The sequence below is a fragment of the Trichechus manatus genome, unplaced genomic scaffold (genome assembly GCF_000243295.1).
Source record: "Trichechus manatus latirostris isolate Lorelei unplaced genomic scaffold, TriManLat1.0 scaffold00035, whole genome shotgun sequence".
In the NCBI taxonomy this organism is placed as follows: domain Eukaryota; kingdom Metazoa; phylum Chordata; class Mammalia; order Sirenia; family Trichechidae; genus Trichechus; species Trichechus manatus.
The window spans coordinates 14,103,183-14,128,117 of record NW_004443971.1 but is presented as its reverse complement, the minus strand read 5'-3'; the positions used below and the strand labels follow the sequence as shown (position 1 = coordinate 14,128,117).

The window sequence follows — 24,935 nt, the reverse complement described above, 5'->3', positions numbered from 1 at the left end:
GCCAACGTGAATGGCTTGCAGAATTAGTCAGCTGGCCAGCCGGGCTTTGGGAAAGAGCCACTGTCCTTCCAGCCTGGGCCAGCTGGGGGAACAATGTGAGGTTTGTTGTTTAGGGGTCTGATGGTTGTTTGGGCCCAAACTTGGGCGGGGGGCAGGGTGGTACGGTGGTGGGCAGTGTCCTTGAGCTGGGATACTCAGTGGCCATGCTGACACGCACCCACCTCCTCCGGGCAGACTCAACCAGCCCTTAGACCCTGATGCTAGGGCTGGGCGTGTGGTTGAATCCACTGAGCCCCCACCTCAGCTCAGAGGGAATCACATGCACTTTGGAGAATCGCCTTACTGAACCCCACTTATCACAGGACCTGAACTAAGTTACTGAGCCCTCAGCCTCGGTTTCCTCATCTGTACAAGAATAATCCCTCCTTCACAGAGGACTGAAATCATTAAATGAGACAAGATATATAAAGCCTCTGGCAAGATGCCTGGCATCTTTTCTTCCTTCTTTCCCTTTGGGAATTCAATTCTCTAGTACTACGGAGCAGGCTTGGCCAGGATAGGCTCACACTCAAGGTCTTGGCAGTCCAGCGGGCCCCAAACATGATTTACATATACTCATGGTCTGTTCTCCATTCAGCTTTCACATGTTCTTTAAGTCATGTTAGGTGGCATGGGGGCCGTGTTGGTTCAGTGGTAGAATTCTTGCCTTCTATGCGGAAGACCTGGGTTCGATTTCTGGCCAATTCACCTCATGCTCTGTCAGTGGAGGCTTGAGTGTTGCTGTGATGCTGAACAGGTTTCAGTGGAGCTTCCAGACTAGGAAGAAAGGCCTGGTGATCTCCTTCTGAAAATCAGCCAATGAAAACCTTATGGATCACAATGGTCTGAGCCACATCTGGTCTTGGGGATGGCGCAGGATAGGGCAGCGTTTTCTTCCACTGTGCTTGGGGTTGCATGAGCTGGGAGCCAACTCCATGGCAGCTAGAAACAATCCACAAGGCACAGTCGTAGGATGACGCTAGCTTGCTGGGAAACAGCTCAAACCTTGTCCGTTGTCAGAGGATGACAGGACCTGAGGAAGGCTGAGCAGCCAAGTGTCCCCCTTCCAGCTCCGTGGATGGAAAGACTGTTGCCGCTTCCCCAGGCTCCCAGCCAAGGGCAAACCATGCCACCCCTGCAGCCAGGAAGTGGCCAGGGACAGAGCCTGGCCCCAGCTTCAACCTCCTTAACCAGGGGCATGTCGTATTCCTCAGGAGTTGGAAGGCACCCTGAAATCATTTAGCTCCAGTCGCTGCAATCTTTCCTGAAGCTCTCCTGGTGACGGGGACCTTCCTCTCAGGCAGGGCATTTTTCTCTAATAGCTCTGATGATTAGAAAGTGCCTCCACGAGGAAGCCCTGGGCTCAAACGAAGAGTGAGGGGCAGGGCAGGTTGGGTCCAACAGGGAAGGTACCCGGCGAGCCTCACTGCTGGCGCTACAGCTTCCAGAAGGAAGGAAAAAGGTGGCTCCTCTCCCTGCAGCAGCAAGGGTGAGAAGCATGGGGTTTTCTGCAGGGGCCTGCTCCATTTTCCAGGGTGAAGGGGCGGCTGAAGGAGGTGGAGCAGGGGAGAGGCGGGGCTTACTGTAAAACTGGGTCAAGATGGCCTCTGATTTCAGTGGGCAGGCCCCGCAAGGCTCTGAGGCAGCAGCTGCGGGCAGTGCGGCGGAGGACTGGCCAGTGTCCTCCAGGAGGCTCTGACAAGGTGCGGGGGGAGGCAACAATTGGGCAGGAGTGAGGATATGGTCTGTCCCAGGAAACCAGTAGCACTGACAGCAACAGACAAGGCAGGGGAGGGGCAGCCATCCAGGCTCTGCAGGCCCAGCACTGCCCCCTGGAGGACAGTTAGCTGGCTGCAAGGTAAGGACTGGGAGTGGGGTGGGGACAGGGATGAGCCTCCTGCCTAAGCGTGGCTGCAGGTGAGGTCTTGCATTTGGAGACAGAGGGGGCAGAGGGCTGAGTGTGTCATAAGGAAACAGAGGCTCAGTCCCCTCACAAACCAGGGCCCAGAACCCAGCCTCCGGCCATGATGATCCAAGTCCTGGGCAGTTCCTAAAACAGACCTGCTAAGCTCCACTCAGCAGCCACGAGCTGAAAGCTGGGACAACATGCAAATCTGAAAAGAGAGTGAGAAGGAGGCAAGGCAAGAGCCAACACACACATACAGGAGTTTTGTGAGGTGCCATTGTGTCCCCCGTGTGAGCACGTGCCTGCCTCTCGGTGGGCGGGTCCCTCTGGGGCTCTGTTTGTGCCCAGTGTGCTGGGGGTGGGTGTGCTGGTGTCCCCGTGGGAATGCTAGTCATTCCATGCCATCTACGGAGAAATAACTGGCCCCATACAGCCCCCCAACACAAAATTGGTAATTTATTTTTGTTGTTGTTATTATCAGGAGGCCAAAAAATGTACAGTTACAAGAATCATTTTCCAAACAGATGTTAAATATGAGCTGAAAAGTATAAAAAAAGGAATAGGAACATCACTTTACAAATCATTAAATTAAACAAACAAAAAAACGAAACCCAAAGAACCAACCCCCCATGCTGAGTTCTCTCCTTGTGCAACTCTGCAAAATGAGAACAGAAAATGAGGTGGGCCGTGGAGGGAGGGCGATGGGGCGGGGCAGGATGGGGGCTGCCGGGGCTGCAGGGACACTGGCTTCCTGCTCCTCAGGCCTGGTGGTCTCGGCACCTGGGTGTGCCTGGCGGCCCTACCAAGGCTGGGACAGAGGAGGTGCCTCTGGAGGCTCCCGGCAGCCTGTGGCATTCCAGCCCTGCAGGGACAGGCCAGACTGAGAGGTGGAAACCAGCGGGACGTGGGGACGGCCACCAGTGCCCAGGCTGGTACCTGCCCCACCTGCCAGCTCCACCTTTCCTCATCTGAACTTGCCCTAAGCCCACCCTGCATCTCTCTCCTTCTCTCCAGAATGCCCCCCTCCCAGATCCTGACCAGCCCCTGCAGCATCAAATGGCTGATTTTAGTCTTTGCTTAAATTAAAAAATTAAAATATATATACATATATATACTGTACACACAGGACAACAACAGAAGAGTGTTGAGTAGGGAGGAGTAGGCGAGGGGCAGGGGCGAGGGGCAGGGGAGAGAGAGGAGGGCAGAGGCTCTGGGGCTGGGGCAGTTGAGAGGGGAGGGACGCAGGGCTGGTAAAGGGACAAAGGGAGAAGGGAAGGGTGAGAGGTTAGGGGACCCGAATGGGGGGCAGTTTATTTTACAATAAAAACAGGAGTTCAAACCTCAGCAGAACAGGACTCTGGGATCCCCAGAGGGCCCCTCCCCACACTGAATGAGGGAGGGCAGGCTTAGGGAGGCAACAGGGGTGGGCGGGGAGCTCGGCTTCAGGTTTGGATGACCACGATCCCTGGTCCTGGTCCGAGGGGGAGGGCCGCAGTCTCAGCTTCTCCGCGACTTTGAGTGTTGAATAAGCCACTGTAGGGTGATGTCTGGCGGGGGACAGGAGAGATGGTTACAAGGCCTTCATGTGCTGGGCACAGTGGGAAGATCCAGAGACCCTCCCAGGGCGTGGTGGTAAGCCCAGCCCTTCCACTAATGCGGTCCGGGCTCAACGCTAAGGCAGCAAAAGCCCAAGCTATCAAGCTCCAAACAACCCCAATCAGGTGACGGGTGGCAGCGGAGACTGGACATGGAAAGACACAGCCACAGGCTGTCACAGGAGGGGCCTGGGAGTCACCTGGTCCAACCCCCTAATTTTACAGGTGAGGAAGTGAGCCCAGGGAGGGGAGTGAATTGCCCAAGAGCACACCAGTCGACGGCAGAGCAGGTTTAATGCTCAGAATCTGCGCCTGGCTATCTGTTCCATGCCAGAAGAACCACAGAGCTTTGGGTTCAAAGGAAAGTTGTAGAGTGAGAACCTTTTGGGGGCCACTAGGCTAAAACACCCAGAACTGCCCCTACCCTCCTCCCCTTCCCCATGGTTACTCCCCAGAATGCTAGCAACTCTCCCAAACCCACGTACCAATGTTGTCCTTTTCTTTGCAGGAGATGGAGTAGCAGCAGATCTCTCGGTCCTGGATGGCAGACAGATTCCTGGGAGAAACCAGAGTAGAGTCTGCTGAGGCAAGGACTGCTCAGTGGGGCTGGGGCTAGGGCGGACCAGGGCCATTCCTGACTAAGGGGCTGCAACGGGGAGGGGGAGGTGCCTAGAAAGGTGGGCTCTACTGCCACCGTGTGGTCAACAGTGAGCACAGCAACAAGCCCAGCCTTCAGGTCTGGTGGCTGGGGAATTTGGCGAGCAGGAAGTGTGCAGAAGAGCCGCCAAAACTCACATTTTTTCAATCAACTCCTTCTCATCCAGTGCTCCTGGGAGGTCTCGCTTGTTACCCAGGACTAAGACCTACAGAGAAGGGAGGACAAGGATTAGGTATGAAGCACCTATGTCCAGGGTTGTCAGGTGGTGGGCTACCTTCTCAAAATCCCCCATTTCCTCTCCCCAGCGCTGCAGTGCCTTCCCCTCCCTCCGGCTCACTGACCGGGATGCCCTGCAGCTGAGGCTTGTCCAGTAGGTTGTGGAGCTCATTCTTGGAGGCCTCAATCTTCTCCTGGTCAGCAGCATCCACCATGTACCTGGGGGAAGGCAGGGGGAGAAGCAGCACGCTGACACCACAGGCTGCGAGTGGGAAGGGAGGAGAGAGGCTGCTGCCTGGAGGAGGCAAACATCTTGCTCCACGAAAGTTTTCTGAGTTGATGGCAGTGAAAAGCCACAGGGACCCTGGGGCTGCTATTATCCTGTCCTCTGAAGTCCTGCTCTGGGCAAGCTGTTACTTGCATAGCAAAGTTTGGGCCCTTTAAGGATTAGCCATCAATCCCTCCCAAAGTGGCCCACTTATGTTTTCATGGGAAGACTAGACAAGGTTGAGTGAAAAAAGCAAAAGCAAGTCCTAGAAGGTTTTCTTGCAGCAAGATAACTTTTTTTAAATCAAGTTAAAAAATAATAATAAACAATCTACTATTTGGGCACACATATGGGGGCGCAGTGGTTAAGAGCGCAGGCTACTAACCAGAAGGTCGGCAGTTCATATCCACCAGCTGCTCCTTGGAAGCCCTATGGGACAGTTCTACTGTCCTATACAGTTGCTATGAGTCAAAATTGACTCAATGGCAACAGGTTTGGTTTTTTGGTTTATGCAGGACAAAACTGTTTTTAAAAAGCAAGGGAATGAGTCATTTAAACTCCACAGAATTCAGGGTAGTGATGACCTTGGAGGAGCCCTGGTGGTGCAGTGGTTAAGCGCTCGGCTGCTAACTGAAAGGTCAGCAGCTGGAACCCACCAGCCGCTTCCTGGGAGAAAGAACCGGAAATCTGCTTCTGTAAAGATTACAGCCTTGGAAACCCTATGGGGCAGAACGGACTCAATGGCAATGGGTGTGGTTTTTGCTTTTGGTGACCTTGGGTTGCCGGGAGGCAGGGAGATGAGAAGGGGCATAGGTACATCCTGTTATTGCTGACGCTCTGGGTCTTAGACTGGATGGTGTGTGCCAGGGAATTTGTTAGATCAGAAACAAGCAGCAAACAAAAGGCAGGCAGGCCATGCATGGATGGTGTGCCATGGACCAAGGATTATGACGCATCCAACTCTGGGCCTCCGAGGTCCTTGTAGGTAGGAAGGCTGGGGGGAAACCAGGGAAGGTGGAGGAGTCCTGCGGGCCCCTGCCCTGCCCCCACACTTACACAATGGCACTCACTCCTCGGCAGTAGCGCTCCCACATGCTGCGGAAACGGGGCTGTCCCCCAATGTCCCAGAGCTGAGGAAGAAGAGGGACAGGTGCCTCAGCAGCAGGCAGGCTCCCAAGTACCCGCTCCTACCCTACCCTGGAGTCCCTGGATAGTGCAAATGGCCAACAGTTAATGCACTTGGCTGCTAACTAAAAGGCTGGATGTTCGAGTCCACCCAGAAGTGCCTCAGAAGAAAGGCCTGGTGATCTACTGAAAAATCAGCCATTGAAAACCCTAAGGAGCATAGTTCTACTCTGATACACATGGGGTCTCCATGAGTTGGAGTTGACTTGGTGGCAACCGGTTACTCTGCCCTACTCCCCTCATCTTTCCCAACCCCCAACCCAGGAGATTCCCCTTTCTCTCCACTTCTTCTCTCTCTCCATACCCTGCTGACTACCTCTGAAGTTTTCTGTTCTCTTTTCCCAGCTACGTAAGAATTGAACCCAAGCCTCTGCTTTCCTTTAGGTTCCTCCTCCCAGGGGTCTCAGACTGCCCTTCCCCAACTTCTTCTGGGCCCTCTCAACATCGGCCCTCCTGGGTCCCCCACCCCAAAACACACACACACAGACACACGCACACACACACAGACACACACATGGTCCTCTGCAGTCTCCTAACCTGTGCCCTCCGGCCACTCACCTTGATGGTCACATTCCCTTTGGTGATTTTGCGCATGTTGAAACCCACAGTGGGGATCATGTCCTCATTGAACTGTCCTGACTACAAGGAAGAGTCTGAGTTGGTAAAGGTGCAAAGAGAGACAGGACCCAGCTGCCCTCCCTGAGAGTCACAGACCGAGAGGCTGCAAGGACAATGGAGAGACTGGCCACAGCTCCTCAGACTTTTCAGCTAGGGGTATCACCAGGCCATCTCCTCAAATCCCCTGCTTACAGGCAGGACTGGGCTGTAACCACCCCAGGTGTCCACCCCACACCTGAAGATCTCCCATGAAGAGGCCCATCTTCTTCAGGTAATTTCAGTCTCTGAGCCTAGACTGGGAGAAAACGCCCCCTAAGGAGTCTCTTCTCTTGTAACAGAAACCCCTTTACGTATTTAGTCTTTAGTGGAGAGGAACAAGAACTGCCTCCCAGCAAAAAAAACCCCAACAGGTCGCCGCCTATCAGTCAAGGGTGATCTCAAGGAAACCAGACTTATTTTCAAACTAGTAGTAAATATTCAGGAGTCTCTGGGTGGTGCAAATGGTTAATGCACTTGACTGCTAACCAGAAGGTTGGAAGTTCAAGTCTATCCAGAGGCACTTTGGAAGAAAGGTCTGGCAGTCTACTTCCAAAAAATCAGTCACTGAAAACCCTGTGGCGCACAGTTCTGCTCTGACACACATGGGGTCGCTGTGAGTCAGAGCTGACTTGACGGCAACTGGTTTGGTTATTAAATACTCAAGTTAGATAAATCTGCCACCTCCCAAAATGCCACACACACACCCAGCAATTTCTGGATCACCCACTGTTTTGGTTTATTTGTACTATACTCCATTTGTTAGGATGGATAATCCCAACTCCGTATTATCTTTTACTCACCTGTCTTTGTGCTACACTGAGATCTTCTTGGCAAGAGGAAGGAGGACTTTATTAATAGCATTAGTAAGTGTTTGCCGAAAAACTGGGGGCTTCCTATCATTTCATTTCCCATAACCTGTTTTCAAATTCTAGTAATTTTTACATCTCATCTCTAAATTGTCTCCAAGGTCTCTAGATTCTTCTAAATTAGTCACAGTCCTCCAGTAAGGCCAGACCAAACTCCCTCCAAGGTCACGCTCATGTTGACATGTAGGAGGACACTTCTGCTTATCCCTAAGAAGCAGGCTGAAGGAGATGGGCTCACTTCACCCTGAACCTGAGGTGACAGCCGCGTCCCTATACTATGCCCTTTTCTTTTACCAGGTGTTAGGAATAATTTACCTGGGTCACACGAAAGAGGTCAGGGCCCTCACTATTAGGCAAGGTGTAGGAGATGACCGATTCTTATTCAGAGCCTGCAAGTCTGAATGAAGACCCCCGAGATCCCCTCTGAATGAAGGTGCACTGGTGCCCATTTATCTGTAGGAATCTCTCAGCCCATTCACCAAGGCCCTAGGATGATGTGACAACTGGGTACCCATGACCGAGGCCCAGTGTCAGGGTGGAGCAGGGGTTCCTAACCTGGGGTCCACAGATAGGCTTCTGAGGTTCCCTGAATCCCCTGAAACGGTACACAATTTGTGTGTGCAAATTAGTTCATATGTCCACTTTTCTGGGGAAAGGATCCATAACTTTTATCAGATTATCAGAAGAGTCCAAGAGCCCCCCCAAAGTTAGGAGTCACCAAGGGAGAGTGAGTGGAGGATGCTTCTCTGGCTAAGTAAGGAGAATCAGATGTGGTACAATCACCCAGGCCCCAGCAGGGTGCCAGGACGGGGGGGGGGGGGCACCCGCTGACTGAAGTATACTCCATCCCCCTCCGGGCTGATGAAGAACACAGAGTCTGAGGAAGGAAGCCCAGTTCTTGTTTATCCCTCATCATGGGGGAGCCTCTCTGGTTTCCCAGTGTAAAACGGGGAGGCGTTCTGGTCTCCTAGGGACTGGTGAATAAAGCCCCTGGCAATGGTTTCAGCATGGCCTGCAGAACCATCAGCGCTCTTCGGCAACTACAAGACCCACAGCCCCCCAAAGAAACGAAAAGCCTCACCCGTCAAAATCTGCCCTTGGGCGAACGAAGCGGGGTGCAAGGAGAACCATCAGGAAGCCAGGCTCCCCAGCACCTGTATTTCCTGTTCAGTGTGAATCAAAGCTGAGCTGGAAGCAGGTTATGCCTTAATTTCCCTGCTAATGCCTCCTGATCTCACAAGCTTCTCATTTATGGTTGGAAGTAACCTCGAAAGTCATCTAGTCCAACCTCCAGACTTGGGTCAGCTCCAACCACCACAAAGTTCTTTATAATGAATCAAAAACTCATCTTCCTATAACCTCCATCCCTTCTTCCTAAGTCTACCCTGTGGGGAGCCCAACATTAGTTCTTCCATAGGACAATCTTTTACACTTTTAAATATTTGAAAATGACCCTCTTGTTTTTCTTCAGCAACCTGCCACCTCCCACTTTGTTAGCATCACAACTGTTCCAGAACTCAAAAGATCAGTTTTAGGTTGTCAAAAGCATTATAAAATCTCTTGATATATATTTTTTCGGCTCACATTAACCTGCTGAGCAGCTAGACACACTAAACTCAATTTCTATTTACAGCCAGACCTCATATAGTGAACAGAAAAAAGCCGAATGGGGAAAAAGCTGAGACACAGGCCAAGCGAACAGGTGAAGATGACCGACACAGTCAGGGGTGGGCATGGGAACAGAGCCCAGGGGTCCTGACTCTTCATTTCTGTCTGGAAGACCGTTTAGTGTGATTACACACGCGGTGGGCAGAAATACCAGTGTGGTAGCCCAGGAGGACCTGAGAACCCTGTCATTACGCTGGCGCTGGAACTCCACCCACAGAGGTGGTGTTTCTTGGGAAGCCTCTTGCAAGAGGGGAAATCTAGCCTGCACCTTTCTTAGGATGTGCCAGGTGAAGTGGCAAATCTAACATCAAAAACAGAATTCATGGGTTGGAGAGGGGGAGTTTCCCCATACATCACAGAAGCTCTTGACCCTGGCAATGGAATTTGGGATGCTTGGATTCGGTTCCTGAGCCGCCGTAGCCCCCTACTCTGTGGATACGATGCCAGTCTAGAGGAGGCCCTCCTGTAAAAGGATGGCATCTAAGGGGACAGCCTCTGGACCAGGAAACTGAACCCACCCGGGTACCTGTGGATCCCCATCCAAGGCATGGCTTCAGTGACGCTCCATCAGGAGAGTTCCCCTGGGCACTTAGCAAGACATTTTAGCCTGACCCCAGAGACATCTCCCAGATTGAAATGCCTAGATGCTAAGCCACCAGGTCTGCAGAACCAGGATCAGAATCTAGGCATTGTGCTCCTGCTATGAGCCAGAGCCCACTAGCCCAAGTCAACGCCCAGTCTAACCAGGGGCTCTCTGACCCAGGGCCGGAGCTCAGGGGTGCACATTAACTCGGGAAATCATTGTGTCAAAGAAAACAGCATCTACTTAAAAGATCGTGCCCTGTCAGATGAACATCCAGGGAGGCAGGTATCATCTGCAGAGCATGTTTGGGAATGCCGGCCAGTGCCCAGACAAGTGACATGGGGCACCTGCCTCTCCAGCCTTCCCTCTGCCCTCCTGCCTCAGGCCCGACACAGTGGCATGTGGGACTTGTAGGAGGCTGGACTACACTGGCAGGGGGAGGCACCTGGGTTGGCTGCCACGCTCCCTCGGCTGACCTGTCTCATCAGACTTCTTGGCTAGTATCTGGCCAGCTTCCAATTCCCAAAAACCCCAGCTTTGGGACTGGGCCAGGTCCCTGGACAGCCCTAGCCCCTGCCCCAAGCCTTCCTCCAGCCCAGTCCAGCCGGGCTCTGGAATGCAGGCCGCAGCCATTACTGCAGCCTCAGCTTACACACCCATACAGAGCATCTTCCCCTTTTTTCTTTTAGATTTTTAACTCCTTCCCCACCACTCCCCTGGCACTGAAAGACTCCATTACAACCCCCAACCTCAGTCCTCACCACCCAAAGTCCTCAGAGCCACTCTTTCCGTGTCCCCAGAGTGGGCAAATGCCCCTCTAACTCTGCCTTTCTTGTCGGGAGCACCTCCTCCTGCAACTTCGGGGCCAGGCGGAGCCTCCAAACTCCCTTTATGATGCCATACTCCCTGGGCCCCCAACCAGACCCCTCCGGATGCGGGGAGTCCAGGGGAGGAGTCTGGGCTTGAGCCAAGGGCCTCAGCTGACACCTCTACCCCCAGGGGGCATCTCCCCTCCCCCTCAATAAGGCCGGGGCTTCCTCTTCCGGCAAGGAGGTCTTAAACCCTCGGGTGGGGCTGGCTAGCCCAGGCCCCTGCCCCAAGCCGCATGGGCCGCCACGTCCTGTGACCCTCTGCATGGGGGGCGGGAAGGCCCAGGCACTTTCGCCCCGTCATGCCCCCTTGCACGGGGGACAGAGGAAGCCTGCCTCAGCGGGCAGCGGGTCCCTCCTGTCCCGTGACCCCCTCGGTGCCAGCTAGTCACGGGGCACCAGCCGTGTCTCCCTGTCCCCCTTCCCGCCCCCAGCGTGCTCTCCAGACCGGGGCGGGAGAGCGGGTCGCGCGTCTCTCGGGTCCCCCACGGGCCGTGCTAGGCCCCAAGCGCCCGGGCCCGCTCCTCCCCCGCCCGGCGCCCGGCGGTGCCCGGCCATGCCAGGCGGCGACCCCGGCTCAACCGGGCGCTGTGCGGGCGTAGACAGGCCCGACCCTCGGCCCGCGCGCGTACCGCGATCACGTTGACGAAGGTGGTCTTGCCCGAGTACTGCAGCCCGACCAGCGTGAGCTCCATCTCCTCCTTCCAGAACAGGGCCTTAAACCAGTCCAGCAGCTTGTTGAACAAAGCGATCATGGTCGCTGCCGCCGGCCCCGCCCGGTGCCGGGTCCCCGTCGCCCCTCGCTGCCCTTGCGCTGCGGCCCGGAGCGGCCCCTCCCCGGTGCGGCCCGGGTCCCGCTGCTCGGTGCGGGCGGAGGTTGGAGCGCGGCGGCGGACGACTCGCGGTCCCCGGATCCGCTCGTCGATGGGTGTGGCTTCCGTGCCCTCCTCCTCCTCCGCCGCTGCCACCGCCCTCCCGCGCGGCCGGGGCCGGGTCCTGCTCGCACCCGCGCGCGCGCTCCTCCCTAGCCCGGAGCCAGGGGGCCGGGGCCAGCGGGTGGGCTGGGCGGGGAACCCACGGGCTTCAGGGGTCGAGACTGACTGGCAGCTGGCATAGGGGGGCATTTTAGGAAAGGGGTCTAATTTTATCTTTTCCCCTTCCTTGGCAGCCGCGCCCTGACTGGCACCCCCTTCCTTAGAGGGGTGGTGGCCCGAGGTGGGAGAGGTCCCGGTTAAGCAGGAGCGTTTCCAGGTTGAAGAAGAGGTGGTTCACCTACTTTCCAGGACACAAAAATAGATATCTATGAAAAGGAGGCAAATAGAGTCGTTTTGATCCCCGAACCCTTGCCTCTGAGCATCACTGGGTACTGAGTTCCATCTTCTCAAAATGTACTCAGGGGAGAGTAGCAACCGTATTTGGGTCTTCTAATACTCCATCTTGTTTTGTATACCACAATTTACCCAGACCACTTGTTTAGGAAGTCCCTGGCTCAACACGGTATAGATGTTTGAAGTTGATGCTGATTTTGACTATTATCACCATGCTATTGAAACAGATAAAATCCTGGTGGGGGCTTTCCAGCGAGGAAAATATGTGGGAAAGAAAAAAGTTGGCATGTCTTGGTAAAAACCAAAGTCTTTTTCAGGAGGAGACAGGGTGAGTGGTGTAGGGCCTGCCAAGATGCACCCCCTCGCCTGCCTGGCAGGGACTCATCTCAGGCCCTCTGCTAGTCCCAGACTTCAGGGCAATTAAGGTGCTCCTTAGATTTTGGTTTTCAAATGCACTCACATGTGGGCTGTTGTTTTAGTCAAAGGTGAATAAACTATTCCTATCAACCATATCTGTCAAACCTAAGCAAAAGTTAAAAAAAAAAAAAACCCAAAAAACCAGTTGTCATGCAATCTGACTCATGGTGACCCCATGTGTGTAAGAGCAGAGCTGTGCTCCACAGGGTTTTCAATGATTGATTTCTTGGAAGTAGATCACCAGGCCTTTCTTCTGAGGCATCTCTGGGTGGACTTGAACCTCCAACCTTTCAGTTAGCAACCAAGTGTATTAACTGTTGGCACCACCCAGGGACTCCAAGCAAGAGTTAGACAATCAGACAGTTTGCCCAAGTGGAGAAATCATAAAATCTTGCATAAGTATAATATTTTGGTTCCTTAAGCACCATCTTTCTAGCCTCTACTCTTTTTTTTTTTCCAATTGTTTTGGTAAAAATATATATAACAAAACATTTGCCAATTCAACAGTTTTTCCGTGTACTATTCAGTGACATTGAATATTTTCATAGTATTGTGCAGCCATCACCACTGTCCTTTTCCAGATTATTCCACCACCATTTAGCCTCGACTCTTCATAAATTCCTCTCTAGCTCCTTGGGTAGGCCTTCGTTCTATTTCCTAAACTGACTCCAGCTTGACTTTGTCTTATGTGCCCCTCAAAGTGCTACAAGTGGGGCATATCCCAGGAACAGATATCTGTAGCCTGTTCCTAGTTTGTGGAGTCTTAACTCTCCCTGTTGCTTTAAAGAAGCCCCAAAGGCCTGAGAAGAAGATGGAGAGAAGGAATGAATCAGTCATCCAAAAAGTCTTTATTTTCCCACTTGGTTACTTTTCCCGAGCTTGTACCCTCTAAGTTCTGGAACAGGGTTGGGGCAACAGCGACATGGAGGGGAGCTTCCCTCCTGGCTGGGTCTGAGCTCTGGGTAAGATCAGGCACTTAAGGGGTTCCCACCCAGCTTCCTTGGCACAGACTGTAAGTGCCTCTCACAGGGGTTGACCCCCTTCCTAGGGCTGTAAAGAAGGAGGAGTTCCTCAGTAAGGCCAAGCAGAAGCATTAAGAAAATTAAGCTTCAGTTTTAACACTGCATATTCTTCAGAAGAGATGTCATGAGTAAGGAGCCCAGCTCTCTCCAGGATCTAGCTCCTTGGGGATTTCCACGAAGAATTGGTATCAGCAGAATCAGATCCCAGAGGCGGAGTGCCGGGAGAAATGGCGCCTTACCTTCATCCCCAGAGGCAGCCATCTTAGACTCAAGGAGGGTGAAGGATTTGAATAGTTTCCTGGGATGTCTACTTCAGCCCTGAGATAGATCTGGGGTACCCTGGAAATTGTATGGATGCTGAAACGGATGAGGGGAGTTAACAGACTATGTGGGGTCCCAGTTCAGTCTGAGCCCCCATATCTGCATGGAGTGGTCATAAACCCCAGATTGTTTATCAAGATGAGAAAGCTCTCTAGGTATCTGCAAATGTAGGGGTGGGGGCTGGTTGTCTAAAACCAGGCGAAGTTCTTTGTCTCTTCTCCTCTTTCTTTTTTACTTCTTTAGTGCCCAGGGTATCATCTGAGGTCATAGAAGTAAGGCAGAGGATGCTGGGGCCTCTCTAGGGAGTAGTTGGGATGAGTGGCTGGCAATTACAGCTCTGGGCTTCTGAGGGGGACCTCCAACTTTTCTCTTCCCAGAGATTTCAATTGCTTGACCTGGCCACCTTGTACACATGTATGGAAGGAGGGATGATCTGGATCCTTGTCCTGTTTGGTGGGTGTCTGGCCCTCACAGATGGGTAATGGGGGAGCAGGGAATCAAGGCTAGCATGTTGAGCACTTGACTGAGGTCAGGACCAGACTCTCCCAGCTCTTGCATCTGGCCTGTGCTTGGGCAGGGGCAGGGTCTGGTGGAATACGCTCTTGAATCACCCTCTTGCCAGTCACAGGAAGGGAATGGCTTCTAGGAACTTCTCTGATTGCTTCCTTGTATGGCAGCAGAGCACTTAATGTCCATGTTATAGACGAGCAGACTGAAGCTCACAAAGAGAAGACCAGACACCTGGACTTCTTTCTCAGGTTTGTCGTAAGTGCCAGCTCGTATCTTTAAGTTCAGAGAGACATGGGAGGTCCCCGCCATCGTCTGCTTGGAGGCACTAGAGAAAACTGAGGAGCGGCCAGTGTTGAAGACCTGGAGTCTGGCCCCTCATCTTGCTGATGAAGCTTCCTGTGGCTGCAAGAGCTCGCTGAAGATGCATTTGTTCTTCATGCCCACCCAGAGGTGCCCCAGGTCACACAGTCTACTTTCCTGAGACCCACTTTCTGAGGTTTGAAGGAAAGTTGGCACCTGGGCTGGTGGAGGGTGGGAGGGGTCAGGGGCTGGACTCCTCGGGCAGCTGGGCCGCATACAGGGCCAAAGTGTGGTGCAGGAACTGGTATTGCTCCGTGGTCTGGATCATCCCCCCTCTGCCGGGAGAAACAAACAGACCATGAGTCAAGGAGGGTCAGAGGGTTTGCTAAATGGCTTGTAGTTCTATGGGGAAAAGTCTTGACTTTTCCAGAGAAAACATCGGCTTTTTCACATGTATCCGTCCTCTCTACTTCTTACTCCTTGCTGCCCCTCATATCTCTCCCCATGAGGGAAGCCCCTCTGACCCTTACTCAGGGCTGAGCTGGTGGCTGGATACTAAGGAGAACATGCTCCCCACTGGCCCTCCCTTGTCCACTCATTTCCTGGGCAGAACCAGGTCTCAGATTTCTCAGGCTAGGCCAGGAATATTCCTGAGCCCCAAGTTATCTTCTTTCTACCAGTCTTAAAAGTAAAACTAGTAACCCCATGTATTTGTAATGTAGGTCCCATTTTCCAAAACACTCTAACGTAAGTTAAGTCATTCCTTACAGCAACTCTCTGGGGAAGGGGTCATTATCTCTCTCTAGTTAAAAGAAATAGGGGCCTAGAGAAATGTACTGACAGCTCAGTAAGCTACAAGTCAGAATTTGAACCTTGGTCATCTGTCTCCAAACCCGGTGATCTTCAGTCCATTACCTGTGACTGCTTAGTATCGAGAACTAACCATACCCTTATTCTTCCAGCTTTCTCCTGAGTAGGGAATTTGGAAAAAAATAATTTTTTTTTGAAGGCTCAGGGTAAATCCATAGAGTATCGTATTTAATTTTAGCCTCCCAAGCTAAAATTCCAGATAGAGATTTATTTCTTGGGTGTTAGTTGGAAAATAAACAGCTCTTTCGCAAAGGGGCCCCTTCCTTTCTCTCAGGAAGTGCTTGATAGCGATGTGTCTGTATGAGCTCCAACACCCAGTAGGCACCAGCGCCACTGTTTAAAGGTACTGTTGTTGGTCCTATTTACCAGAGGTGTAGCGAGGGTAACGAGTGCCCAGGGGCAAGCTATAGATTGCGCCCCTCCCAGTTTTGAGATGACTAGAGATCAATAGGGCGAGTAGTCCGCAGAAACACCTCCCTCTCTGGTCCACTGCCTCAGTCAGGCGCCTTTCATACCTGTGGCGCCTCAGAATGTCATTCCATGGCTTGTCTGGTGCCCGCTTGGACTTGTGCCCAGGGGCAAGTGTCCACCTCTGCCCCCCCACCCTTGCTACGCCTCTGCTATGTACATCCATGGACCTACCTGTCCAGCCGCAGTTGGCACACGATGCCCAGAATGTCCACTTCTCCTCTGGCCCTCAGCTGCTGGCAGCCAATTCTGGTGGCGATGAAGCAGCCAGTGCGGCCAATCCCTGCACTGGACATAGGCAGGGAGAAAGGGTGGCGGGGGTCACAGGTGACCAGGGAACGTGGAGGCCAGGTGACCAGGCAATATGGAAGCCAGGTGACCAGGGAACATGGAGGCCAGGCCCCAATTATGGAGAAAGCAATGGGACCCAAGGGCACTCTATTTTGGGGGTGGGGGCATGGGGATGGAAGAAAGTAGCAATACCTTGCAGGTTTCTGGACCCCTTGGGGGCCCTGATGGAGACAGGTTATAGCTGGCACTAGAGGAGTTTACATTTCGTACCAGCCTCACTCTAAGCCTGTTCCAGGACACCCTCTTGTTCCTGTGGCCTTTTTGATGAGCTGTCTTCTGCTTGGCAGACTATAGTGGTTTCCAACTGACAGTCTCTCATTTGTTCACTTACTGACCCTTGAGCCCGCCTTATCTAACCGTGACTTCCTCCCAGCTCAGGCTCATCTTCCACAACTTACGCTTACGCTCAGCCCTTTCTGTTTCCCCCCTCTGTCCTTCCCCCAGTCCTCCTCTCTCTAAGCCACTCTATCCTGGCCTTTTCTTTATTTCCAAACCCCTCTCTGGCCTTCCCTTCTCTAGGAAGTCTTCTTGTGTGAGCCCCTGTTAGAAGCCACTAATGACCTCCCAGACCTGGGTTGAGGTACCACCCCTGGATGGGCTTATGAGCTCCCTCTTTGTATTTGTCTCTCTGTTCTGTTTTATCTAGGATAAAAATATAAAAAACAAAACAAAAACCCATTGCCATCAAGTCGATTCTGACTCATAGCGACCCTATAGGATATGCACTCCCAAATGGTCTCCTTGTTTGAAGTCTGTCCTGCATCATGGGACACTGGTCCCTCCCTACCTGCATTACCTTCCGCCCCAGCCCCATCCACTTTTCACTCTGCTGTCCTAATATTGCTTTTAAATAGCAAATCCAAGCTTCTTAGCCAGTCCTACAAGGCCCCTCACTACCTGGCCTTCGCTTACTTTTCAGCTTTGTCCCTCATCACTATCCCCTACGTGACCTCCAGGATCCGTTCTCTAACTCTGCTGTCCTCAATGCATCATGTTTTTTTTTATCCCTGGGGCTTTGCACATGCTGTTCCATCTGTCTGGAACACTCCATCTTCCTGGAAGACTTCCCCTTTTCCCTCTTCACTTGGCTAATTCATCCTTTGGGTCTTAACTTATCCTAGATGTCCTTTCTCCTGGAACATCTTCTCTGGCCAAAGTCTGGGTTAGGCAATCTGGTTCTGTGCTCCCTGCACTACCCCCATCATAGCTCTCATCATGCTGTGGTGCATTTAATTGTTTAATCTGCTGTTTTCCCCACCACACAGTGAGCCAGTGTAAGGGCAGAAACCAAATGCTCATGGCTCTCTCCCTGGCACCTAACACTGTGCCTGAAACAAATCGGTTTTTGAGAAATATTTGTTGAATGAATAAATGAGCTCCTCAACAGTAGAGACTATGTTTATCTCCTTCCCCAGCAGACTAGGTGCTACCTGATAGTCCATCCTCTCTCTGAATTGGGCCTAGGTGTCCAGCCCAGCTGTCTGGGCTCTGCACAAAAGAGATCATAGGAACAAAGCACTGGCTGAGTGACCTAGAGATTCCTGTCCAAGTAAGAGCTGGGCCTGCTGGACGCTTAGGAAGGGCAGGGGGCTGTGGTAAAGGGGCTGCCATGGAGGGAGGGCCACGTACCTGCAGTGGACCACTATGGGCCCGGTGTTAGCAGCTGTCTCTGGGCTCTCTTCCACCTCAGCCACCAGACGCAGCAGAGGCCCAGCCGACTCTGGGGTCTGGTGGTCAGGCCAGGCTGAGAAGAGGACATGCTTCACTGACCGGCACTTCTCCTGGTACTGGGATGGGACAAGTGTGGGAACCAGGTCAGGGTGGGGGCACTGCCTGCCTTCTCTGGTGCAGAGGAGGCCAAGGGCTGGAATTACTCTGTGGGGAATTCATCAACCAGCAACAGGGAAGATCAGCTCTTTTCTTGCTTATACTCCACCACTGTCTCCTCCGAAATGCTAGGAAGGAGTATTGTCCAGGAAGACAGAAAAGACTCAAGTTCAAGTCCTGGCTCTGCCTCTTAACAAGTGCTTGACTTTGAGTGAGTCCTTTAACCTCATTTTTTTCACCTTTATCTTACTGGTTTACTTCACAGGATGCTTTGAGGATAATGAGTTGATAAATCAGTTGCCGTTAAGCTGATTCCAACTCATGGCGACCCCAGGTGTTTCAGAGTAGAACTGTGCTCCACAGGGTTTTCAATGGCTGGGATCTTTTGGAGGCAGATTATCGGGTCTTTCTTCTGAGGCACCAACCTTTTAGTTAGTAGCCGAGCCCTTAACCGTTTGCTACACCCAGGGACTCCCAATGAGTTGATAGATAAATGCTTTGAAAAATGTAAAACATCATACAGTAATAGAAGGCATTTTTAAAGCACGTTTATTATACATCTCTTTCAACCTCCTGTCACTCCTTCAGCATGATTCCTGGACGCCCTACCTCTTCTCACCTGGACCATTCAGCATGGGCTGTCAGTGCCACTGACTCGGGCCTGATGTCCAGAGATGCTAGGGGTGGCCCACCTTCCCTGGGGAACAGTCCTGGCCCCAGAGGGTGGTACCTGGATGGTGAGCTGCCGCACAGTGTATTCTGGGCGCTCCTTCATGTCCTGGATGCGGATCTGGAAGGGTCCATAAATTTCCTCTTCTGTGGGCCAGTAGTGGACACATTTCTAGGAGGAAGGGAGCTGGGAGTCAGAAGGGGGAAGGGTCTATCAGCTGGAGCAGGGGCTGGGGCAGTAGAAAGGGGCATGGTACCCCTCTCCATTTTCTACCTCAATTGGAGGGGCTGGACACTGCCTGGGTAAGCAGCGGGGGCCTGGGTCTCCTGAGCTTGACACCTGTGGACAAAGTGCCCACCTCATCCCACTTCTGACGGTGGACAGTCTCCATGGGGTGGGTCTCACAAACCTTTCTGAGAGGCATGTGCTGGGCTGGCTATAGGTATTTTCAGCTCCTGGGGGAACCCTTGGTCCTGAGTTGCCCTGGGTAGGCGTGTGTGTGTGGTGGTGTAGGGTGTAGCCTTTTCTGGGTTCGTCAAGGACTGTGGCTCTGCCTCCTACCTCCTTGCCTTCTCGGAGCTGAGTGAGCATGACAATGAGGGACACTTCTTCTTGCCACACCATCTCCCAGAAGTCCGCCACCGTGTTGGGCATGGGGCCCTGGGTTGCAATGTAGACCTTCTCCTGCCCGTCATAGCCCTGGGGAGGTAGACACACGTGAGAAGGGGTGGGCAGAGCAGTGAGCGTAGAGCTTAGAGGGAATCCCAGACCCTGCAGGTCCTAGGATCAGGCTGAAGTCAGTGAGCACACACATGCACACATGTGTGCACATATACACACACATGCACGCACACACACAGACGCCACGCGGTGGAAAGGACACGGGCTCTGGTGTGAGGAACATTTAGGTTAAATACCCGTTTTGCTGTTTACTAGCTGTATGATTATAAGCAAGTTACTTGGCCTTTTTAAGCCTCAGTTTTCTCATCTGTAAATTGAGCATCGTAGTTTCTACCTTGCAAGAACGTGATGTGGGTTATTGAGAGTCTGGCATATAGTAGGTGCTCTATAAATGTTTGTCCTGTTGCTCCCTTTCTTCTTTCTACTCATCCAAAACACCAGCAAAAAAAAAAACAGTGTTCAGAAGTATTTGTCAAATGAATGTTTCACTTTTACATATTACTTTTATATATTTAGTAGCAAAATGTAGTGTACTGTCCTTAGCAATTCTTTCTCCCTTTCAGCATCCTCAGCTTTTAGCTCCACAAGATGGTGGTGAAATCCGACCGCTGGTCCCCCAGGTTCGGCTGGCGAATGGGAGACCACGTTCTCCCACGGCACCTCTGGCTGACCGTGTTTCACCTCTCTGCACGCCCAATCACTGTCCTACCCACTTTAGGCCACTAGAGAGCGCTGCTTTTACGTCTATTTAGGGCCAATAGAGATGAGAAGCCAGGGATAGACAGCCCACCTTGCTTCTGGGTCCTATGACTTGACACCATCTCCACAAAGGAGGGGCTACTTAAGGCAGTTAAGGCCAGAAAGAAAAAAAAGACAGCTGAGAGCTCCCAATTATGCTGGTATCTCCCAGGCCGACCCCAGAGCCATTAGCTCTCAAGAAGCCAGGGACTGGGTTCAGCAATGCCATCTCCCTGCCACGTTTAGAGGGTTGGCTGTGGAGGAGATGGGGTGATAGGGTGGGTTAAAGAGACTTAGTGGTCTCTTCTTTTCAAAATTGTTTAACATGTGCTGTGTTTTCTAGGTTGGTGTCCCGGGCCTCTTCAGCATCCCAGCTCAGCAGGGCTATGGCAGGAGTGAGACGGAGCAGGGAAGGAAACCCAGACACCAGAACCACGCAGCCACAGCTGGACCACGCAGGCCCCCAACTCCCCACACGGCCACCCGCAGCCAGGCCAACTCACTCGGATGTAGTTGGCATTGATGTAGTCTCCATTATCTTGGTTCTGTGCCCGGCCTAGGCAGACACGGCTCTGGGGATCTAGGAAGTAAAAACCAGCAGAAGTCAGAGGTCCAAAGGTGACCAGCTAATGCAGACTCCCAACAGGATCAGAAAGAGGAGAGTTCCAGTGCTTGTCCCAGTACCTTGTATATAGAAGGTGGCTGAGACCCACTGAATTGTTTGACACATAGACAACAGAGAGCCACAGAATGTTTTTGAGCAGTAGAGTGACATGATCAAAGCAATAATTTGGGAAGGTCAGCTGGGTGGTGCCGTGTAGAATGGACCAAAGAGGAAAGGGAAAGGAGCAGGAAAGACCAAATGAGATTAATGTAACAGTCTAGCCTTGAGATCAGTAATGGCGTGGAGTGGAATTGTAGCAACAGACACAGAAAAAGAGATGTGGTAGAGGAAGCATTTTTTTCTGGTGGTGAATATGGGGTTTAGATAAGTGACTTGTGTAAGGTTACACATTGGCGAAGTGGGACTAAACCCTGGTTTCATTCAGCCCACCACTGACTGAGGGTGCCAGCCCCTCCCTCTAGCTCAGAGGGGGTTTCTTCAAGTCTAACCCAAGCAGGAATGAAGAAGCTAGCTTGTGAGGAAAGCAGGGGAGACTCTCAATCCCCCTGAGCCAGCCTGGTTCTGAACGGAGGGAACCCGAAGGGAAATCTCGGGCAGAGGGACCTCTCCCCTCTCTGGTGGTTGGAGAGCTGGTTGGAATTAGGCCAAGAGTAAGGGCTGCCTCCCCTCCCTCTTCAATGAGTGATAATGGCCCCTTGACCGTCCATGCAGGCAGAGGGCACACTGGGACGCTGGCAGGGTTAGCACGGGCAGGAGCAGAGCACTCAGGCTGAGCTCCGGCCGCGAGACTGGAAACTGCCAGAGATGGGCTGGGCAGATAAGGCTGCTGTGTGGGGTAGGGAAATCCCTGGGTTGTGCAAATGGTTAACGCGCTCTGCTGCTATCTGAAAGGTTGGAGGTTTGAGTTCACCCAGAGGCATATTGAAAGAAAGGTCTGGCAATATACTCCTGAAAAATCAGCCATTGAAAACCCTATGGAGCACAGTTCTGCTCCGACACGCATGGGGTTGCCATCAGCTGGAGTCGACTCAACCGCAACTCGTTTTGGTTGGTGGGGATAAGGGCAGTGAGGGAGAATCTCCAAGGACCTCGTGGTCAGAGGGCTTCATACCTGCCTCTGAAAAATAGGAAGTGCTCAGCCCAGGGTCTGTGGAGCTTGTGAGGTCAAGTCCCGGCAGTGCAGCGTCCTCTGTCCCCAACCTTGTCACTGCCCTCTTGCTAGTCACTGCCCTGCATGCATTCTGAGTTTCCTCACAACTCTCTCTCTGGGACCCGTCCTAACAGTGCCTCTTTCATTGCAAGCCTTTGCTGGGCTTTTCCTACATGGAGTGAAGACGAGGAGGAAGGTTTGGTGCAACTAGCTGTGTGACCTTGGGCAAGGTATGCAATTTCCCTGCGCCTCGGTTTCCTTATTTGTAAAACGAGGAAAACAATACTCTAGGACCAATGTCAGGGGGTTAATGTGAGAAACAAGTCAATAGGGAGGACTTATAGAAGGGCACGGCCCGCTGTAAGCATCTACAAACATTAACCGCGTCGTTGTTGTTGTTGTGACTATGACCCCTTCATCCCCCAGCTGGGGTGTGGTGTTCCTCTGCTGAAAGGAGATGTCCCCTGGCTGACACCTGGCTGAGGCCATGCATCTTGCCTTCTGAACTTCGCCAGCCCCTGGGACAATGCCCATCACCCTTGATCCCTACCACAGTCCTTACTTGGCAAGATGGTCTTGTATCGGTCCTTAGAGGCGTGGCCTGGGATGTCTAGCTCTTCAGGATTGACAAAGTTCGAGGGGATCTTCTGGCAGGGGGAGGAGATGAGAGAATAGTTGATACCCCTCCTAGCCTCCTTTTCTCCCCTCCATCCTTTTCTAGTAGAGTTGGGACCCTGGCCCATTCCTTCCTGGCATCAGTATGTAGGTCGGGATGGGGTGGAGGGCAGAAGAGGAAGCAGGGGCCAGCCTCCTCCCCAGAGCCCTGGGGCTGTCTTTCCTAAGGGGCCCAAAGAGGGGACATGTCTGTGGTATCCATGATAGAATGGTGCCAGCTGACTGCCTCTGACTTAGAAGGGCAGGATGACTTAGAGGGTACCCCAAGTTCTTACCATGAATTCCTCCTCCAGCTGTCTGGGGCTGGGTGGCTGGTGCTGCAGGGCCCAGCGTGAGAGGGGGTGCCCAGCCGTGCGCAGATAGTGGAGGGTGGCTTCCCGGGGCGTGTTCACCGAGCAGATGGGCTCCACGGCCCCCAGGGACCTCACGTCCAGCATCAGAGCTATGTTGGAGCCCCGCCTGCAGGCACAGCCAACCACTGCCCAGTAAGCGCCCGAAAATATTTGTTCTTCTTACTATTATTATTGTTACAGGGTGCATTTGAGTGGGCCGCTCCTTGTCTTTCCCCGGGCCCAGAGGCTGAATGAGTTCAAGGGCTCAGGCCACTGCTGCTGCCCTCTTCCCCCATCAGCTGCCCCCAGGACAGTGCAGGGTTGAAGCCAGTTGCTCTCCCCAGTTGCCCACCGCTTCCTACTCCTCACCAGACCCGTAAGGCTCAGACCTACATCCAGCCCCAAGGAGGCCCCAGGCTTTGCCCCAGGAGCTGCTTAAGCCAACCTGGGGTTTGGGAAGCAGGCGCAGGGTTGACATGAAACCTCGGGCCCCAGACATGAAAATAATATGTAAATGAACACAGTTGGTTTCCTTTCCAGAGTGGAGTCAACAACTGAGGGTCCTCTGCACTGTCAGCTGAAGAGAAGGTGGAGGAGAGGGAGGAGCCAAGGGTCCCAGGCCAGGAAGGCCCTCTCTTCCAGGAAAGACCTTACCTCTCCTGCAGCCTAACATGCTTCTTGGCTGGCGCTTTGTCGGGCAAAGGCTGGGTCATGGCTGCCCCCAAATACACGGTCGGTGGCTGTGCTCTGGAGCGCCCCCCACAGGGCTGGACCATGCTGAGATGGGTGGGGGGCCCAGGGGAGGCTCACTCAGCCATGGGGTTTGCCTGAAAGACATAGCCCCTCAGCTGCTGATCTCTGCCCTCCCTGATTGGCCAAGCCCCGTGGCACCTCTGTTTTCACTGGGGGTGTCTTCTGTTCTCCAAAAAGTGGCCTCAGTTTCACCAGGGGAAGAACAGGGTCTCTGCAGTGTGACTCAGGGTGGCGGACAGTCTGGGGTTAGATGAAGGGCAAGATAAAGGGTAGAATTGTGGATGGAGATAGGAAAGAATCCAGAGGGAGGAAGAGAGGGGAGGAGGGACGGCCAGGGCCCAGAACACCCAGGCTGTAAGCTGGGTGCCTGAGAGAGAAGGCAAGGGAGGAAATACGAAATATGTACTCTACATAGACAGAGGGGAGAAAGCTCTGGAAACCTCCTGTAGGTCTGGCCAGCGTGCCTTCTCCTGCAGAATGAGGAATTTGAGGCCTCGGCAGTGTTGGAGCCAGTTGGGGACCCATGCACTCAGGGCTGCGGGCCCCTAGCAGGGCCTGCTCCTAACTGCGGGCAGTTCCTCTCCCAAGTTCATTGCTGGCTTCTGGGGTCTCTGTCCATGGAGGTAGGCTGGGGGTGTTTCCTTCCTCCTCCTGCCCATCCCCCCGCTCCCGCCTCTGTAACCGTCACAGGAAATGGCCTCACCAAGCCCTTGAGCGACAGCGCATGGTGAGACGACAGCTTGGGGCGATATGGGGTATGAAGGTGTTTGCGCCATCTCCTCGTGGGAGGCGATCCCCATCTTCCAGGGCTACTCTACCAAGTGGGGGCAGGGAGGTGTTGGAGGAGCTAAGGCCGCAGGCCCTGAGGTGAGGGCTCAGAGCTGACCAGAGCAGATGTGGGGGGTAAGCTCTCCCACAACAGGAGGGGGCGGTTGAGCGTCTGCTCTCCTTGCAGCTCCCTGCAGCTTCCCCGCCCTCCCAGCGCAGGGCCACCAGATATGTCAGCACCCATTCCCTGGCCAGGCACCGGAGCACCCAACTAGCCCGCTCACGTCCCCTCCTCCGAGATGCCCTCCCGTCTCCCCCAGGGTTCACGCCACCTCAGAGCCTCAAGGACTCCCACTCCCCCCGCTCAGTACTCACTGAAGCAGCTGTGTCCCCCAGGCTGCCTCTTGCCAGCTGTCTGTCTATCGGTCTGTCTTTGAGGGCTGAGAAGGCTTCAGGAAGCCAGCTTCCTCCCTCCGCCCCTCCTTGCTGCCACCCACGCACACCCCAGCTGCACGCTGCCCTCCTGCGCCTGCTGCTGCTGTCACCAGGGGTCGATGTTCCTGCCTGTGCCCATCTGGGGGCAGGATGACAGTCACTCAGCACCTTTGCCGTGGGCCAA

General features: G+C 53.3%; 2 protein-coding genes across 6 annotated transcripts; both read right to left on the bottom strand.

Annotated features, from left to right (window-relative positions):
* Positions 1 to 2,381: 2,381 nt before the first annotated feature.
* On the bottom strand, positions 2,382 to 11,430 carry ARL8A (ADP ribosylation factor like GTPase 8A). Its single transcript, XM_004375287.1, has 7 exons — positions 11,143 to 11,430; positions 6,426 to 6,506; positions 5,739 to 5,812; positions 4,540 to 4,633; positions 4,336 to 4,403; positions 4,026 to 4,096; positions 2,382 to 3,492 (listed from the first exon to the last, which is right to left on the bottom strand). The coding sequence occupies exons 1-7, from the start codon at positions 11,263 to 11,265 to the stop codon at positions 3,443 to 3,445; spliced, it is 561 nt and encodes a 186-aa protein (XP_004375344.1). The 5' UTR covers positions 11,266 to 11,430; the 3' UTR covers positions 2,382 to 3,442.
* A 1,375-nt stretch (positions 11,431 to 12,805) lies between these two features.
* PTPN7 (protein tyrosine phosphatase non-receptor type 7) lies at positions 12,806 to 24,758 on the bottom strand. 5 transcript variants are annotated; one of them, XM_023730340.1, is made up of 10 exons: positions 24,692 to 24,758; positions 23,450 to 23,622; positions 22,739 to 22,922; positions 22,351 to 22,432; positions 20,517 to 20,593; positions 19,156 to 19,293; positions 18,655 to 18,765; positions 17,727 to 17,884; positions 15,921 to 16,034; positions 12,807 to 14,743 (listed from the first exon to the last, which is right to left on the bottom strand). In XM_023730340.1, the coding sequence occupies exons 2-10, from the start codon at positions 23,569 to 23,571 to the stop codon at positions 14,650 to 14,652; spliced, it is 1,080 nt and encodes a 359-aa protein (XP_023586108.1). In that variant the 5' UTR covers positions 23,572 to 23,622; positions 24,692 to 24,758; the 3' UTR covers positions 12,807 to 14,649. The 5 variants fall into 5 exon arrangements, with proteins under 5 accessions (XP_023586111.1, XP_023586108.1, XP_012410693.1 ...); XM_012555239.2 differs by having other exon boundaries at positions 12,808 to 14,743; positions 22,351 to 22,435; XM_023730343.1 differs by lacking the exon at positions 24,692 to 24,758 and having other exon boundaries at positions 12,806 to 14,743; positions 22,351 to 22,435; positions 23,450 to 23,589.
* Between the last annotated feature and the right edge of the window lie 177 nt (positions 24,759 to 24,935).

Bases quoted from the DNA above. Each gene is read 5' to 3' on its own strand.
- PTPN7 (XM_012555239.2), bottom strand. From the start codon at position 23,571: ATGGTCCAGCCCTGTGGGGGGCGCTCCAGAGCACAGCCACCGACCGTG. The intron at 19,294-20,516 runs GTGAGTTGGCCT...CTACCTCCCCAG, and splicing joins TCAATGCCAACTACATCCGA to GGCTATGACGGGCAGGAGAA. The intron at 16,035-17,726 runs GTACGTGGCCCT...GCCTATGTCCAG, and splicing joins CCCATAGTGGTCCACTGCAG to TGCAGGGATTGGCCGCACTG.
- ARL8A (XM_004375287.1), bottom strand. From the start codon at position 11,265: ATGATCGCTTTGTTCAACAAGCTGCTGGACTGGTTTAAGGCCCTGTTC. The intron at 4,634-5,738 runs GTAAGTGTGGGG...GCCTTCCCCCAG, and splicing joins CGAGGAGTGAGTGCCATTGT to GTACATGGTGGATGCTGCTG. The intron at 3,493-4,025 runs GTACGTGGGTTT...GTCCCCCGCCAG, and splicing joins CAAAGAAAAGGACAACATTG to ACATCACCCTACAGTGGCTT.